At 52.6% G+C, this 18,149-nt stretch overlaps 2 protein-coding genes across 7 annotated transcripts in view; both read left to right on the top strand.

Moving 5' to 3' along the window:
• The window catches only part of ARID1A (AT-rich interaction domain 1A), a 96,909-nt gene extending 90,914 nt beyond the window's left edge, over nt 1-5,995 (top strand). For all 3 annotated transcript variants that reach the window (XM_059729498.1, XM_059729497.1, XM_059729496.1), the window contains 3 exons: nt 675-1,548; nt 2,137-2,267; nt 3,033-5,995. In XM_059729498.1, coding sequence (XP_059585481.1) covers nt 675-1,548; nt 2,137-2,267; nt 3,033-4,760 — 2,733 coding nt within the window. In that variant the 3' untranslated portion in view covers nt 4,761-5,995. The remainder of the gene's footprint in view (nt 1-674; nt 1,549-2,136; nt 2,268-3,032) is intronic.
• Nucleotides 5,996-9,077: 3,082 nt separating this feature from the next.
• Nucleotides 9,078-17,549, top strand: PIGV (phosphatidylinositol glycan anchor biosynthesis class V). Of its 4 annotated transcripts, none has more exons than XR_009462911.1 (4): nt 9,078-9,187; nt 12,348-12,499; nt 14,262-16,273; nt 16,806-16,889. XR_009462911.1 is itself a non-coding variant. In XM_006270203.4 (4 exons), the coding sequence occupies exons 2-4, from the start codon at nt 12,413-12,415 to the stop codon at nt 17,115-17,117; spliced, it is 1,572 nt and encodes a 523-aa protein (XP_006270265.1). In that variant the 5' UTR covers nt 9,079-9,187; nt 12,348-12,412; the 3' UTR covers nt 17,118-17,549. The 4 variants fall into 4 exon arrangements, 3 of the variants coding, with proteins under 3 accessions (XP_006270265.1, XP_059585489.1, XP_014465998.1); XM_006270203.4 differs by having other exon boundaries at nt 9,079-9,187; nt 14,262-15,434; nt 16,806-17,549; XM_014610512.3 differs by lacking the exon at nt 9,078-9,187 and adding an exon at nt 9,232-12,074 and having other exon boundaries at nt 14,262-15,434; nt 16,806-17,549.
• Nucleotides 17,550-18,149: the final 600 nt, after the last annotated feature.

Below are 18,149 nucleotides of genomic sequence, written 5' to 3'. Positions count from 1 at the left end.
TCTGCTAAGGATAATTGCAACTGCACTGCAACCAGAGCCAAAGGCCCGGAGCCAAGGGCTCCAGCTCCTCTGGTACTTCGCTGCTTGCTAGGTCTTCCGTCTGAAGCGGGTTGAGGCGGTAGGACTTCTAGGTAGAAACAGGGCTGGGGCATGAGGGGTCTGGGATTTAGTCTTGGCTCTGATTTTCTTCATACAGGCTTAAAAATGGGGCGGGGATCGTGCTTGCTTTTGTGAGATGACTTGGGATCTCTGACAAAAGGGACAGCTAGAAATTACAAGGCAATTTTTGAGGCTTCAGCGGAAGCTTTACCTACTTCTCATCTGTTTAGTGGGAAAGCAATAAGTTTGGATGTTTGGAAAGGAACTCGAATCCACGCGGAGATTGTTGTGAGGCGAACTTGTACTAAGGATGAGGCTCTTTCACTGGCCCATAGCTTACCCTGAAAGTGTCTTGACATCAGCTAGGAAAGCTCAGGCTGCTGGAAGGGATCCACTGTGGCTTGTAGGTTGTGGTCTCTTCCGAGCTAACATAGGGGGGCTGGTCTCGCCTCGTCCCAGCGTGAGCTGGACCGCAGCATTCGTGTGGTTAGACAACGCAGTGCTGCTTGTTCTGCCACCCGGGTCTTGTTCCCTGTAAATAATGATGTCAACCCCTTCACGTATCTTCCTTGTAGAACTATAAGCGGCCGATGGATGGCACTTACGGTCCCCCTGCCAAACGGCACGAAGGGGAGATGTACAACGTACCGTACAGCGCCGGACAGGGGCAGGCGCAGCAGCAGCTGCCTGCAGCACAGACCCAGCAGCCGAGCCAGCAGCAAACTGCACAGCCTTCTCCGCAACAGGACATGTACAACCAGTATGGGAGCACGTACCCTGCTACTGACCGCCGGCCCGCTGGAGGGCCCCAGAACCAGTTCCCATTCCAGTTCAGCAGAGAGAGGGTCTCGGCCCCCCCAGGCTCAAATGCTCAGCAGAACATGCCGCCTCAGATGATGGGTGGTCCCATCCAGTCTACTCCAGAGGGGCCGCAGCAGGGCACCATGTGGCAAGGGCGCAATGAAATAGGGTACAGCTATCCAAATCGGCAGAGCACTGGCTCGACGCCCCAGGGGCCTGCTTATCATGGAGTAAACCGAACAGATGAAATCCTACATTCAGATCAGAGGGTCAATCACGAGGGCCCGTGGCCTTCCCATGGCAACCGTCAACCTCCTTATGGCCCCGCTGCCCCCGTGCCCCCAATGACGAGACCCCCGCAGTCTAACTACCAGACCCCTCCTAGCATGCAGAATCACATTCCTCAGGTATCCAGCCCAGCACCTCTGCCCAGACCTCTGGAGAACCGCACCTCACCCAGTAAATCTCCGTTCCTGCACTCGGGGATGAAAATGCAGAAGGCAGGACCTCCTGTCCCTGCCTCTCACATAGCACCAGCAGCTGTGCAGCCTCCCATGATACGGAGGGACATCACCTTCCCACCCGGATCAGTGGAAGCTACACAACCTGTGCTGAAGCAGAGGAGACGGCTGACAGCAAAAGATATTGGTAAGAGTGAGCTCCTGCCGCACTAGGGTAGCTTTTGGCCATGGGTATCGGTTAAAGGGGCAGGCCTTGCTTTCGGTAGTAAGCTCTTGAAGCTGTGTATCGACAGTGAAGGACCTCAGGTGGCTCCGAGTCCCATTGTTTTTCTAGCTGTTGTTTTTCAGTAACAGTGGTGATTTCAGTGCAGATGCAGCGCTAGCGGTTGCTGGGACGTGCATTCTGTAAAAGCAGCGATTCTCGGCCTGGGTGCCTGGAGATCCTTTCAAGGGTGCCACACAACGTAAGCACTGCGAGGTGTGCAAGATGAACCCAGATATTTCAAACAGGAATCCGTAGCGTTAAAACCATTCTGACCTGTTGTCTTTCTGAGTTCGTTGCAACAGAAGAATCGCTCTTGTTTTTTCCGTAGTCAGAAATCAAACGAAAACTAAGAGCTGCCATTTTCCGAGGGGCTCCTCGGTCCACCCAGGTTGAGAACTGCTGGTGTAAATCCTCACGAAGTGGGTTCTGCTCTACCTGGAATCAGAAGGCAGTACCGGGGGGCTCTTGTGTTAAACTCTGGAGGCTGGACGTCATATGTTTGTATTACAGGGACTCCTGAAGCCTGGCGGGTGATGATGTCTCTGAAGTCTGGGCTGCTGGCTGAAAGCACGTGGGCCTTAGATACCATAAACATCCTGCTCTATGATGACAACAGCATAATGACCTTCAACCTCAGCCAGGTAGGTGCAGATGCTCTGATAGTGCTTGGAAGGTGACTAGCGTGCGTTGGGGTTTTCCGTGGGCCCGGGAGCAGAGCACAGCTCTGCCCAACACTTGCAGGAAAGTCGCATCCCTGTTGTGCATGTTGGACTGGGGCCGGGTGCAGTGAGGTACACCGCACACCCCGCTGCCTGTTTAGACGTGCAGCTCCCTCCTTTGCATTGCATGCATGCACGTAGCTTTGTCTGGGCTAGTTGTGTTGCCTTTATGGGGAAAGGGGTAGAGGGTCCAAATTCCCCTTGACTGTAAGGCCACCCCATAAGAGGGATGGCTGCCCGTCGTCTTTGGTACTGTACAGTGCCACTCGTCGCATCCAGCTCCAGTCCTTTGCAGCCCAAGGGAATTCCTTACCTTTTCTAAGCTGCCTGTAGTTGGTTGTCTTGTGTGCACGGAGCTGTCGCCTTCCTTTTTGCCCCGCTACAATATTTTCAGTACCGTTTTGCACCGTTGCTTTGCTTTCCCATGTTTGAGAGAAGAAGGATGTGCCCAAGAAGAGGTGTTAGGGGTACCTGATGTGTTTGCTGACTTTCTCAGAGAAAGGGGGGGCCTCCCTTTCTAGCGGTCAGAGTAACAAACTTGTAATGCATGGGTAGCCTAAAAAAGGAGCCAGCCGATTTGCCATTGCTGCTTCAGCTTGTGACCCTCTTCTGCCCGACATCCCCTATCGCTCACGTTGGCTTAACTTGGTCTCTGACTTCTTCCGTGGTTCTTTCTCTCTCTCACAGCTGCCGGGGTTGCTAGAACTCCTGGTGGAATACTTCCGGCGTTGCCTGATTGAAATTTTTGGGATCCTGAAGGAGTATGAGGTGGGAGATCCAGGACAAAGAACACTATTGGATCCCGAAAGGTTCTGCAAGTCTTCAAGTCCCTCTCTTGACGAGGGGGAGTACGAAGAGGAGCCGCAGAGCCCAAACTGTGAGGAGGAAGAGGAGGATGAGGAGGAGGAAGAGGAGGCTGCCTTTGCGAGCAAGGACAAAGCACCCCTGGAGAGCAGCGAGGAGAAGCTGGTCAGCAAGTTTGACAAGCTTCCGGTCAAGATTGTGCAGAAAAATGACCCCTTTGTGGTAGATTATTCCGACAAGCTGGGGCGAGTGCAGGAGTTTGAGAGCGGGTTGCTGCACTGGCGGATCGGCGGGGGAGACACCACGGAGCACATCCAGACCCACTTCGAGAGCAAAATGGAGCTACCTTGGATTCACAGACGAGCTTCCTGCAGCGCTGCCGCAAGAAAACGTTTAGCAGCCGAGAGCAATCCGGGCGCTAGGGAGGGAGAGACCCCTCCATCTGATGGCCCCCCGGAGAAGAGGATAACGGCCACCATGGATGACATGCTTTCGGCCCGGCCAGGGTCCCTGCCGGAGGAAGAGGAAGAGGTCAAAAACTTGGAAGCAGCAAAGGAAAGCAGCAAGTTCCCATTCGGTATCAGTCCAGCTCAGAGCCACAGAAACATCAAAATTCTGGAGGACGAACCTCACAGTAAGGATGAGACGCCCCTGTGCACCCTCCTGGACTGGCAGGACTCTCTTGCCAAACGCTGCATCTGTGTCTCGAATATCATCAGGAGTTTATCGTTTGTGCCGGGCAATGACTTTGAGATGTCTAAACACCCCGGTCTGCTGCTGATTTTAGGGAAACTGATTCTGCTGCATCACAAGCATCCAGAGCGCAAACAGGCACCGCTGACGTATGAGAAAGAAGAGGAGCAGGACCAAGGGGTGAGCTGCAACAAGGTGGAGTGGTGGTGGGACTGCTTGGAGATGCTACGTGAAAACACGCTGGTTACCCTGGCCAACATTTCTGGTCAGTTGGACCTCTCCCCTTACCCAGAAAGCATCTGTTTGCCTATCCTGGATGGACTCCTCCACTGGGCAGTTTGTCCGTCAGCAGAGGCCCAGGATCCCTTCCCGACCTTGGGGCCCAGTGCTGTCCTCTCCCCTCAGAGACTGGTTTTGGAAACACTCAGCAAACTCAGCATCCAGGACAACAACGTGGATTTGATTCTTGCGACTCCCCCCTTCAGTCGCTTGGAGAAGCTCTACAGCACCATGGTGCGTTTCCTCAGTGACAGAAAGAACCCGGTGTGTCGAGAGATGGCCGTGGTACTACTGGCCAACTTGGCACAGGGGGACAGCCTGGCAGCTCGAGCGATTGCTGTGCAGAAGGGCAGCATTGGCAACCTGTTGGGCTTCTTGGAGGACAGCCTGGCAGCCACTCAGTTCCAGCAGAGTCAGGCCAGCTTGATGCACATGCAAAACCCACCCTTTGAGTCGACGAGTGTGGACATGATGCGTCGGGCAGCCCGAGCGCTGCTTGCCCTGGCCAAAGTGGACGAGAACCACTCTGAGTTCACGTTATACGAGTCGCGGCTGTTGGACATCTCCGTGTCGCCTTTGATGAACTCCTTGGTTTCACAAGTTATTTGTGACGTACTGTTTTTAATTGGCCAGTCATGACAGCTGTGGGATGCCTCTACCCCTGGTGTGCGTGTGCGTGAGTGGAGAACTTAGAAACTGACTGTTGCCCTTTATTTATGCAAAACCACCTCAGAATCCACTGTCTGCCCTGCGCTGTCCTGCTTCTCCCGTGGGGAAAGATGTCCCCCTCCCCTCCTCCCCTTCCCCTGCCCTTCAAATTTGTCCTGAACCCCCGGTTCAAGGAGACAGTTCTGCCTACATAGAAGACTTTTTTTTATTTTAACCAAAGTTACTGTCGTTTACAGTGAGTTTGGGGAAAACGACTTGCCGTGTTACCGCATCGACAGGCACCACTTTCATAACTGTTTTTAAATGGTAAACTCTGAAGGACAAAAGTGACTGCTGAACTCTGTGTGGTTTATCGTTGTACATTCACAATCTTGCAGGAATCAAGAAGTTACCAGTTGTGAACAGACCTTGTCCAATGGAGGCCTGTGCAGTAGAGTGTAGAACTTCATGTACTGTACACCTTAAACTGTAAACATACTGTAATAATGTCTCACATTGAAAAGAAAAAAAAAAACGCTGGATCAGCAGCAAGCTGTAGTTTTTAAAAATGTTTTTAGTTAATGTTGAGGAGAAAAAAAGGCTTTTCCCCCAAAGTATCATGTGTGAACCTACAACACCCTGACCTCTTTCTCTCTTCCTCCTTGATTGTATGAATAACCCTGAGATCACCTCTTAGAACTGGTTTTAACCTTTAGCTGCAGCCTGAACGCTGCCACGTGTGTATATATATATGACGTTGTACATTGCACATACCCTCAGATCCCTTGCAGTTTTGTCCCCGTCCTCCCCTCCCCTTTATAGTATGACGAGTTAACGAGTTGATGACCTGCAAAAGCGAGACACAATTATTTAATCTCTTGCCAGACATCTCTCCCTGGAGGATGCTGTACAGGTCTCTGTGTATAAAGTCATTGCTGTCTCAGCAGCCAATCAACTTATAGTTTATTTTTTCCTGTTTTTGTTTTCTTTCTAATCGAGGTGTGAAAAAGTTCTAGGTTCAGTTGAAGTTCCTGATGAAGAAACACAATTGAGATTTTTCAGTGATGAATTCTGCATATTTGTATTTCAGACGATGTAGCTAAAAACTTGATGTAAATTCCTCCCTTTTTTCCTTTTTTGGCTTAATGAATATCATTTATTCAGTATGAAATCTTTATACTATATGTTCCACGTGTTAAGAATAAATGTACATTAAATCTTGGTAAGATGTTTGTGAGGATTTTTATTTTTTTTTTCTTTTCTTTTTTAGTAGAGAAATGGGAAAGCAACTCCAGTCCCATCGAGGCTAGTATTTCACCTTCCAGATCAGCTCTTCTTGCCCCCCGGGCAGTATAGAGAGCTCCAGAGCCCTGTTCCTTGGCAGCATGTGATTTGACCGTGTGTGGGGGGGGCAGAAAATCGTCTCCGTTAACTGTAAGGCTTCGGTTCTCCTTTTCCGTCACGCTGGCCCCGGGGTTAGCGGTGATAAATCCTGAGGGCAGGGAGAATGACTTTTGCCGGGGGGCTGGAGAGCTCAAGAAAAAGACGCTGCTGGGCAAAGAAAGCGAAGGCTAGGAGGAGAGAGGCAGTTGCCTTTCAGTATCTGCAGATGGGAAATTTCAATTAAAAAAAAATTCCCCGTGCATGTGTCTGGTTTTCTTGGAACTGCGCTGTATAGACTGACTTCCCTCAAAGGGAGGGGTTTTCCAGGCTTCTCAAACATCCTCCAAGCCGGCAGCCAACGGTCGGTGTCCAGCACAGTAACCTTTGTGGTGGGCATGAAAACCTGCCCGTTAATAGGCTGGTTGGGCAATGGGCGAGTTTTACTTTCGTTTGCTAGAACGCCGGCCGGTGCCAATGATCTTGGCGTTGTAATGGAAACGGTTCAGAACGGTAATGTCTGAGTTTGAAGGAAAACGGACAAATGACATTACGTAATGCTGCTTCCGTCCAAGAAATCGAATCCTCTCTCCCCCTTGAGACCCAGTTCCATGTTAAACCCTCTGCCCTGCAGTGGGATTTTTTTTTTGGTTCGAATTTCTGGAAGTCCTTGCACCACAGTGGTTATGTTTATTGGTGATTAAACAGATGCTACAAAACCCCAAAGCGTTTGTAATTCCAGTTCTTGCTTGGCTGGTAGGAGAGGGGAATCCCTCCAAACCAATTCCTTGGGAGACCGTAGTAGCAACAGTGACCTCGTACCAAAGAAATCTCTGGCCTTGGACCTGCTTTGCTTTTTGAGAGGCAAGCTGTGCAGAACCGGACCAGACTCGCTCTATCAAGTTGGATGTATTCTTGGCCTGGTGTGCCAATCACTAGTGTTCACCAAGGCATCAAGCGCACGTTTCTGCCCCCAAAGTTATCTTTTGTATGTATAAAGAGGAGTGTGGGTTAATTCAGGGACCCTTAGTTTTTGTCCTATGTCCTAGTAGCTTTGCTTTTAATTCAAACTGAGAATCCTGCATGTGGTTTCAGCAGGCTGCGGCAAACTTGGGAACTCTGAATTGACTCCCTAAATTATTTTTTTTTCTTTGTTTTTAAATGGAAAGACCCTCAGCAGCACGATCACCATGATCGCTTCCAGCAGCATTTGTCCAATGCCTTGTCCTCAGGCAGGCTGTCTCTGTTCACGGTACTGCGGCTGTACGTGTTTCACAGCTCACGGTACTTCAGGAGAGGTAGAGAAGAGTAGCCACCGGTAATAAGCACCCACTCGGGCACCTGAGCAGGGGGAGTCTCCTAGCATCGTGCCCCTAACGAGGTGAGTTTAGCCGTGTGATCTTGCGAAAACGGCGCAAGTGAGCGCAGGCAAGAGATAGGTAAAAATACAAGCACACAAACTGGGCACCTTTTAATTGGGAGCTATTTAAAGAACCAGTTTCCCGACTTTTTACAAAACCGGACTGTAAAAGGACTGGCGTTTCGCCAGTTTGCAGATCTTCCTTGACACCAACCTCCTTTCGTGACCCAGGGAGCTGTGCCGCTTCTCACTAGCGGCATAGCGCGTTTGATTCTCCTGTCTCCCGCACCCGCAGATTGAAAGCAGCTTTGTGAAACCTCCGCCAAGGATGCAACTGCTAACGCCTGTCGTCTTGTCCTTGCAAGAAATCTTAAGTATCATTAAGGAAATAATGCCGGAACATTTTGAAATGCACATTTATAGGATTTCCTTGGAGACAGAAACCTCTTGATCTCTGCGAGATTTTTGCTCAATTTTTTTTTTTTTTAAACTGCTCAAAAATAAAACCTGTAAAGTGCATTCCTAGCAAGCTGGAGTGTGCTTTTTGAGGCACTTGCAATGTTGTGGTTAAGGACAAGGCGATCTCGTTTAGGGAGAAAGCCGAAGCTGATAGGATCTTGCCTACGCTGCAGTGATCTGCGCTACGTGGTCCTTTCCCAGTAAGTGAAGTTCATGACGGCAGAGGGGACACGCGTGTTACTCGATGGCGTGTTGTGGCTAATATCGCATCGTGTGTTTTCGTACGGGCTTTCCGGTTTAAACAGCGCCGAGCAAATCCCATTTCCCCGTGCGGTGCGGGGTCCTGGCGTCGGCGTTCCCGAGCTGCTGCAGCGCGCGCCCCGCCGCGGGGCCGGGAGCCCCGTGCCCGGAAGGTAAGCGCAGCTGCGCTCGTTTTACAGGCCGAGAAACTGAGGCGCAGACGGGCCGGCCGGGGGTCACTCGGCAAGCGGGCGGCCGTGCTGGGAGCGGAGCCCGAGTCCGCTGCGCTTCGCGAGGCGCGCGTCCGGCGCGCTTGTGGACGGTGACGGACTGGGGCCGGTGGACTCGTTTGAACTCTCGCTGCCGTCTGCGTCTCGCCAGGTCTTGCCCGTCCTCGAGGTGGGAGGCTGCGAATTCGACAGGGCCTGGGGTGACGGTGTCCATGTCGGGAGTCTTTGCTACAGCGCGGCGGGGGGCAGCGCGAGGTCTTCGTGTCAGTCGGTGGCTTCATGACACGTGTCCCTGAGCGTTGGGGCGGCGCAGGGCGCGGCGAGGGCCCTTGGCGGGAGTGTTGGCGGCTGCGGGGCTTGGCGTGAGGAGACGCGCTGACACGTGGGGCCAGGCCCAGGGCTGGGGTCAGGGGTCAGAGGTCAGCGCTGCAGTGCCTCCCTCAGGGCGCTTCCTGCCCGCGCCTGGCAGGCCTCCCCGCCCCCACGTGGAAGCCACTAGGCGCCGCACCCGCCCTTCAGCCCTCAACAAAGATGGCGCCCGACGGGTGACGCGCGAGGGCGGCCTCAGCCAGCGCCAGTGCGCTTGCGTAGAAACGCGGCGCGGCACTGCCGGAAGCACTCCCTTTCTTCTTCTTCTTCTGTCTTGCCGCCGCTGCTGCCGGAAGTGCTCGCTGGAGGGCGGAAGTGACGGGAGCGCCTGGGTGGCCACGGGATGGAGTCGGAGCCGCAGCCCCGTGCCGAGCGCTCAGGTGGGGGAGGGGGCGGGAGGGGAGGGGCTCCATCAGGCCCCGCCCCTCCTGCAACCCCCCCCCCAGTGCCGAGACCTCGTGGGGGGGGGGGGGCGTCCTAATTACTGCTCTGCTTTCCGCTCCTACTTCAGGCCCGGTTTGCCGCTCTGCTTTCTGGTCCCTACTCGGGGCCCGAGCTGCTGCTCTGCTTTCTGCTTCCCGCCCACAGCCTCATGCCCAGTCGGTAGCTCTGTTTTCCGCTCGCTGACCTGCGCTGCTGCGCTGCTTTCTGTTCCCCGCCCTGCGCCCCATGCCCGATTCGCTGCTCTGCTTTCTGCTCCTTGCCTTTGTGTCTGCTCCGCTGCTCTGCTTTCTGCTTCCCGCCCCTCCCGGCCTGCCCTTTCGCTGAACAAAACCGGGGCGAGGGGGACGATCTCGGTGCCTCGTCTCTTGTCGTTGTAATTTAAATCCCAGGCGCGGGCCGGGCCGTCCCGACGCGAGTCCAGAGGGAAAGGCGCGAGCGACTTGGTAGAAACCGAGTCTTTGCAAAGTGATTTTTCGTTCAATTTTTTAAAATACACTAAAAGAAAAGGGGGGGGGGGGCTGATCCTGCGCGCTGGCTGCGCTGGGCCCCTTTCACCCCGGCGGCCGCCAGCGCGGCTGCGAGTCGCGACTTTGCCCCTATGAAATCCCTGCTAAATTTGGTCCGGCGTGCCAGGCGCGCGCGCGAGGATGTCACGGTCAATTTTGCTCCAGCCTTGGTTTTGTACAAACAAATAAGCAGTGGAACCGTTCCCAATTTTAGTCCCGGTGTTTAAACAGAGGATGACTTTAAACAGCCCGGTGGCCGCAGCGAAACATTGTCGCCTTGTGCCCGAGTACCAGGAACTGAAATGGGCTGAAAGTAAAACCAACAAGGCTCCCTTTATTACGGAGAAAAACGCAGGCAGTGAGCAGCAGAGATGATGAAAGGCGCAGCGGATTTTTAAAACGCAGTTTGTCTCGTGTAAGGTTTGGGTTAGCGGTTCATAAATGTATCTTTTTCCTTTGAGCGCTCCTTTCATCTGAAGGAATACTGCAAGGCAGCGGAGGTGCCCGGATCGTTGCTTTAGAAGCTGAAACAGGAATCCTGACAGGAGTCCTGTGCGGCCGGAACCCGCTTGCCAGAGCGCGAGGGGCCGATGCCGCGAGTGCCTGCTACCCCCTGGCGGCGAGTGGCGAGCACCGCCGTTTGTACAGATCTGTCCTAATTCATATTTTCATTTCCATGATTTATTTTACATGCATTTTTATTAGCGCTTATGCCTGGTTTGATAGCCTAGTTTTCATGGCTGGGGAAAGAGAATTAATTTCTGAAGACAGGGCTGGTTAGACGTGTTAGACGCGGAGAGAAATGCGTCCTGAATGCTGTATAAGATCTGAATTCTTTTCATAATGATTTGTTAGTTTATCTCTGCTCTTTATTCTCCCTGTCCTGTCTACCCAGGTGTTTTGTGAGCAGGTCGTGATGGTGCTTTTTTGTAGAAAGACGTTCTTGTCCTGCGCTCCCTGCCGACGTGGTGGGTATGAGTTGCAGCTCTTTCTGCACTTCTGATATCGGGTGTGCAGTGTACGACAGGAGCAGGTTTCTTACTGTTTGATTTGAACCTTCCTGACAAATTCATTGCAGGATTTTTACAGCATCTAAAGTGCTCAGACTTTTTTTGCTGCCTTTGTTCTGCGAGATTTGGTAGGATTTAGAGTTGGGTTGAAGCGCCCCCCATTTCTGCCTAGGAGAAAAACAGTACATCTTCCTGACGCGGTACTCTGCGCCCTGTGTTAACTACTTTGTCCAGAAGAAGGGGACAGAGCAAAATCAAACGTGTTGGTGTGTGAGAAAAGAGGAACTGGAATCCACTGGCTAAAGCCTGGAACCAGACCTCAGCAACTTTGGGCTCAGTTTTGCCATGGCCCTGCTGGGTATCCTTGGGCAGGTTCCTCGGTTTTCCCCACCTGTGAAATGGAAATGGAGAAGTGTTGTCATCCCTCAAGGTGCTCTGAGGCCAAATTGATGATAACTGAAGCACTTGTAGAGTTCTCTGTGGGTTTTATAACAACTGGACCAGCACAGGAGCGTGCTGCGCTACGCTGTCAGAACTTAAGGGACACTTGGGGCTTCTGTTTTTCAAAGCAAGAAGCAGCCAGGGGCTACAGGGCCAAGGGAGAAAGCATGGTGTCATTGAAAACAGCATAACGGATCTAGAGGCTGCTTGCTCTGTAGCTGGCCCACAGACGCTGAAAGCATCACGGCTGCCTTGGAAATGTCAGTCCAGAGTGGCAAAGTGTGAATAAATCTTTAAGTCACCTCCTCAAACTGGCTCATTTCCTCCAGTTAAGGTCTGGGAGGTAGAGAGTTCCTGTAGCCACGCAGATGCCCTCACTCTAGTGAATACGGCCCTCTGCCAAACTGTTGGAGACGCACGGAGACGGTGCTCTCTAATGTCGTATCAGGTAAATTGAGTTTTCTGTCCTGTGCAGGGCCCGAGCGCTAAGTACGAGGAGCGTGCGGCAGGCGAGTGAGGGAGTGGGCAGCGAGTTTGGTGCTAGCGAGGTGTGGGCTTGACAGGCCTGAAGGAGTCTGCTTTCCCTCGCAGCCGTTTCCTTGCTGCTCTCTGTGTCTCAGCCCTGCCCGGAGAGCACCCTGTTGGGAAGAGAGAAGCTAGCGGGCTTTGTGTCTGTTTTATAGCTAAATCCAGCAAACCTCGTATGTGCGTGCTTAACTGCAAACCTTTACTTTAGGTCTTCCCGTTTCAGCAAAATGTCTGTTTGAAACTCGGGATTTTACATGCTTTGCTGAACTGGGGCTTGAGCCATTGCCTTTTCAACTGAGACAACCACCAAGGAGGCTTTTGATGTCTGTGCTTGCCCAGTAAGTGGATTAACAGAGTAGACTGTGCCCTCTCCCTCCCGGTCTGTCCAGAGGGAAGAAGCAACGAAGGTGTTTTTTCTGTATGTACATGGTAGGCTGAGGCAGCTTGGCTCTGAGGCCGCGGCGTCTTACAGAAGGGAAGTTCTTGTTCCATGTAGGCTTGCAAACGCGTGCTCATGAAAGATATAGAGTTGGCCATTAAGTAGGTTTCTGTACCGTGCAGCCATGGCCTACCCCAGCAGTACTCTTCAGAATCACAGATCTCTATTTCAGGTGTCAAAAACCGGAGAGAGGATTTCTTCCATGGAAAGCATCGGTGACCCGTCACGGAGGTCAGAATGCAGCTGCTGAAAAGACGAGAGCCCTACCTTCGAGAAGTGCTGCGGTTTGCGGTGTGGTGCAGAGCCCTGACACTCCTGCTCCAGGTAAGCCTCCTGTCAGTGAATCCAGACCAGGTTAATAAACATCGTCTGCATTTCCAGAGTTCACTTTTTAATACTGCAGGGTGCATTGTGAACTGTTGGGATCTTCTTGACTTGATCTTCACATGCAGAGAGCCACGAGGCCAGGCGCACGCAGGGGTCAGGGGGGCGGTCAAGCAGAAGTCTGATATGGTTAATACTTCGTAAAATAATCACATTTCTGTGAATGCACTGCTGCGATACGGGGCTGGGATGACAGCTCCGTGGACTGTAGTCCTCTGTTGATCCGCAGAACAGGTCCAAAGTCTTCCCAAGCAAATTGTTCGCAGGCTTCAGTCCTACAAGCATTCTTTTCTCTAGGCCTGAGATTAGCTCAGTCCTCCCAGGCTGTTCAGTCCTAAATGCATCTGTGAGAATATAACTGACCTCCTTCCAGACATTCGTGGCTTTTGTGTAGGGAAACCAGTCTAATGCTACCAGACAGAGAGCAAATATGAACTGCTTTTGGGCACCGCAGGCTTGAGCTGGATTTGAACCATCAGCTGAGATGATATAGGCTGTACATCCAGATAGCAGTGTCCGTCAGGGACCTGGCTGAGCAAATGCTGCTCTGAAAAACACTTCACACTTATTGTTTTTACATCTCGGTTTACTTTAAACGAACACAACTGGTTCTTGTCTTGTTGATGCCACCACTGAAATCATTGCAAACGGGACACCCCACGTTCCCGGTTTTAAGTGCTAGTGATAGCCCGCTGCCTTTTGGGCTGAGCATTTTCAAGCGCAGAGCAGCGTTGTTAGCTGTCTTAGTCTGAAGTCAGGCGGTGAGGTAGATTTTCACCTTATAGACTAACTGAATCAGGGATGCAGAAGCTTTCAGGTGCTAATCTGAGTAAGTGAGCACTTGCTCACAAAAGTTTCTGCAGATCTGATTCAGTTAGTCTGTAAGGTACATCTCTACCTTGTTTTCAAGGCCCTTCCATTTCAGAGCTCTTACCTTGAGCTTTTTGTTTTTTCTACCACTTAAAACGTGATGACCATCAGCTCACAGAAAGAGTGGCTAGGTGAGAGTTTCTGCACGCTTGTCTTAACAAGGCAGAGGAGGAAGCAGGAGTGATGGGAGCATGGTCTCGCGGCTGGAGAATGAGCCTGGGAGTCAGCTCTTGGCATTTGTCCGTATATTTGTGCCTCTACATTTATTTGCTGCATGAACTTGGATACGTCCCTTCCCTGCTCCATGGCTCAATCTTCCCACCTGTGAAGTGGGAAGTACGGTAGTGTGTAAGTAGCAGGGGCGAGGTGGTGAGACTGCATCGCAGTTTGAGGAGCTAGCTTAGCTGGACAGTGCTACAGAAGTGCTTGGTGTTAGTGCAAAGTGAGTAGGATCAGGTCCGGAGTCACCAGGAGTAAAATGCGCCGTAACTGGCTGCAGGAACACAAGTGCCAGGGAAGAGACCTGCTAGTTCAGCTCCACCCTGCCGGCAGGGGCTGACACAGGACTTGGATTTTTCCCTCCGTGTTCCCCCGAGCTTTGTGCAGTCCAGATGCAAGTGTCCCAAGCGACTGGGAGCTCCACCTGGAGCCATTTCAGTCCAGCAAACCTTGCCATCGGGAACTTTTCCTGATAGTCACCCTGCATGTCTGAGCGCCTCCTTGTACTCCCACATCGGTGTTAATACTCCCCGAGCCCCTGGAGTCTTCCTTCACTGGCCCTGTCTTCAGTAAGAGGCATGGCTAGTTTCAGTTCTCTCCCTCTCTCATCCAGGCCCTGTTTAACCTCCTGGTCCCGGACCACGCTGCAGACGCCTTCTCTCCACCCCGCCTGTCTGAGCCCAGCGTCTGCGACTGGCTGTTGGAGTGGCTGTTGGGAGGCTTGTCACACTGGGATGCAGAGCACTTCTTGTTCGTAGCTGAGCATGGCTATGTGTATGAGCACAACTTTGCCTTCTTCCCCGTGTACCCCCTGAGCATACGAGCGGTGGCAGAGGTCACTCTGTGGCCCCTGCAGGGGCTGCTCTGCCTACGGAGCCGCCTGCTCCTGTCAGCTGTACTTTTAAACGCCCTCTTCTCTGTCCTGGCAGCTGTTGTCCTCTACGAGCTGGGCTGCGTGGTGCTGCAGTGTCGCAGGACAGCCTTCCTCTCTGCCCTCCTCTTCTGCCTCACCCCAGCCAATGTGTTCATGACAGCCGCCTACTCGGAAAGCATGTTTGCCCTCTTGGCGTTCAGTGCCATGTGGCAGCTGGAGAAGGGGCGTAGCTGGACCAGCGGACTGCTTTTCTCCTTTGCTGCTGGCGTGCGCTCCAACGGGGTGATCAATGCTGGCTTCCTGCTCTATTCCCAGAGCAGACGCCTTGCCTTCCAGCTCCAAGCTGGTGCGGGGTCTGTCATGAAACAGGCTCAGGTCTGGAGGCAACTTCTCGGCTTGGCAGCCTCAGTAGTTCTGACGTGTGCTGGCCTCTTTTTACCTCCTGCTTTGTTTCAGTTCTATGCTTACTTGAGATTCTGTGACCCTGATGTCAGCCCTGAACGCGCTGTTCCCCAGCCGCTGTTGCAGCTGGCCGTGGACAAAGGGTATCGCCTAGCAAGCATGACTGGGGTGAAACCTGCTTGGTGCTCCCACCAGGTTCCTATGATCTATTCTTACATTCAAGACGTTTACTGGAACGTGGGCTTTCTGCGATACTTTCAGCTGAAACAGATCCCCAACTTCCTGCTAGCTGCTCCCATCATGATGCTGAGCGCTTGGGCTGCCGGCATCTACCTCACTGCCAATCTCCAGCACTGCTTAACACTTGGCCTGGTGAGGAGAAGGAATAAAAGCGGGGGAGGAGAGGGCGCTGCTAAGCCAGGGGTTGGATTTTGCTCCTCTGGTGTCTTCGTATACGTGGTCCACGCCACTGCTCTCTTGGTATTCGGACTCCTCTGCATGCACGTGCAGGTAAGGTGATCACGGGAACATGTGTAAGTTGTTTCTTCAAGGGAAATAAGTGCTGAGGAGGGGCGGTGGATGGATGGTCAAGGAGACTGAGATACCCTAACCACAGGACAGCGCAGGCTTTTTTGCCTGGAAGCTCTGCCTTTCCCCTCTGGGCTGCTTCCAGATCACAGATCATTTCTTCAGTTTCCAAAGCCGTTTAAGTCATTTCTGTCATTGAGGCTGATCAAAAAGAGGCCGGTGGGTGCCAGGGCTGATGGGAACAGGCCGGGTTACCAGCTTGTTTCTCGTAGGCCATCTGTCGACTGGATGATGTTTCTAACATGCTTATCTCCAGTTGAGCCAAACGGTGCTAATCAGCTCTCGGGGGGGGCCTGACGTTGGGCCACTACCAATTTGGGTGGGATTTGAAATGGTGGCCTGGAAATGAAAGGCTCCGTAGACCCTTGCCAGTCCCTAGAAGTGATTCAGGACTGTTTCCAACACTGCTACCGACTCAAGGAAAGCGGTCGCAGGAACCAGCTTGGGGGAAACCCAGGTATGGGTCGTGAAGCATGAAACAAAACCTCAAGTGGAGGAAGAGCTCGCTAGTTTTACCCTGCCTCTCACTGCTTAAACCGGACTCCGTCTTCTGGACTTGCTGCCCCGCCGCCCCTCGGGCTGACCCCATTGTGCCGCCATGTCCCCAGCACGTGTGTGGACGTGAGTGTCTACGTATGCTCGACAGTCAGAGATTCGTGGAGGACAAGTTTGGTTCTGGGCCTCCAGCCTGGTCGGGGTCTGGAGCGACACAGGGCGCACATGATAAGGGGTGCCGGAACCAGCACTTTGTCCACAGCTCTGTAAGCCATGTGCAGTCCCTTATCTTTCCCAGGAGGCAAACTAGGCATTTTACCAACAGTGCCTTCCCCGTGCAACATGCATTGCATCTGGGAAGGCACTTGGGATCCTTCAGGATGGGATGCCTGCATAAATGGGAAATATCCTTGTTATCCAAGGGTTGGACTTCTCCTTTTCTTGAAGCAAGGACAGGAGAATTTAAATCTCGGGACCTGCTAGCCACTGCACTGCTCAGGCGCTGGGCTCTGGTTCGGTGGACATTTTGTGTAGTACCAGAGGAACTGGGGTGGTTACCGTTTTTACAATCTAGAGGTTATTTGGCTGCTTCCCCGGCTCTCTTTGTTGGGGGACTCTGAGCTGAGAGGCATGTTGCCCTGAGCATAATAAATCCTAGCACCATGAAGTAGGGCGGTATTTCATTCCAGTTGACCAGTAGTCTGAGACAGATTGCCCCTTTCCTTCTGCACAACGGAGGGTGGTTGGATTCACAGACCTGTAATTAGTGCAATTCCTTTTTCCGCTTGTCGTTCTCAGGTCCTAACGCGGCTCCTAGGCTCGTCCTCCCCGGTGCTGTACTGGTTCTCTGCTCACCTGCTCCAGGACAGCGACGCCGTGCTGTGGCGAGAAGGGGATCCCACCCAGACTGCAGCTTCCCTCTCCGAGAGGCCCTGTCTGGGCAGCGCTCTTCTGGGGTTGTTTGGAGCGGGGGTTTCTGAAAACCCCCTTCCGCCATTACTGCTGAATTACAGAAGGAATACCGCCCTGACCAAATGCGTTCTGGGGTACTTCCTGTCCTTCTGGCTCCTGGGACTGATCCTGCATTGCAACTTCTTGCCTTGGACGTAGCTAGAGATTGTGTGTGCACGTGCATTTGGGACCGACTTCCCAAGAGGAGCAGAATTGCTGCTCCGAGTTGTGACTCGCTTTTGACCTTGACGTAAGGGAACTGAAGCTGTTGTCTTTGTTGAGTACAAAGTTACACAGAGCCACCGGTACGTGCACGTTCCTCAAACAGCCGTGCTCGTTTTTGTAACCCCAGTCCATCCTTATTCCAGCCCTCCTTTCTCTCCTTTCTCATTGTCACCGCTCAGCTCGTGGCCAAAATCTGGTTTGTAAACTCTCTGGGGCAGGTAACGTGTCTTTAATTCTTCCATCTTCTGTGCAGCACTTTACCATAATGAATAGGTATCCGATGACACGAGTGGGAAGCCCACTGCTGTCCGAGGAGCCCTATAGCCAACGTGTCTGCCTACAAAATAAAGATCCTGAGAAACTCAAGGAAGCAGCCTTCATCTCCAAGTGAGACGCTTTCCCCTGCACCAGGAATGTCTTGTTCTCTCTGGCCCAGCGCTCCGGGGAGTCCCTTTGTGTGTTGCATGTAACGGCTGGCGTGAAGGAGACACTGGAGTGATCCTCAGGGGAGATGTCACCAAAGGGGTTAGGGTGCTGCTGCTCACAGGGTCTCAAGTGGGCGCGAGTGGAGATTTACTGATGGCGTATGAGCATCATCAGTACACCGTGTGGATTTTGGACCAGGCAGAGGGTTTTTTCTTTGTGAAAGGGCATCTCTCACCTGGAAAATCGCAGAGCCTCGGTAGGGAGGAAGAGAAGCCATGCGATAGGGACAGTCCAGGCAGGGGCAGGGCAGCTGGACATCAAGGGAAAGAAACAGCCATTTCTCCCTGCTGGAAACCATGTGGCCTTCTTCGAGCAAGGCCTTCCGAGCTCTAGCCCTGGCTCGCTGTGTGAGACCACAACCCCTTTTCATGTTAAGGCTGTGGGGCAATTATTGCATCTCTCATGGGTGCCAAACATGACTCAAACAGAACACATTTGAGTATCCAAGTCGCATTTGTTTCCTTGAGTAGTAACATGCTT

The sequence above is a fragment of the Alligator mississippiensis genome, chromosome 6, assembly GCF_030867095.1.
Source record: "Alligator mississippiensis isolate rAllMis1 chromosome 6, rAllMis1, whole genome shotgun sequence".
Taxonomy (NCBI): Eukaryota; Metazoa; Chordata; order Crocodylia; family Alligatoridae; genus Alligator; species Alligator mississippiensis.
The sequence above is the reverse complement of the archived record's forward strand: the minus strand, read 5'-3'. Positions and strand labels throughout refer to the sequence as shown.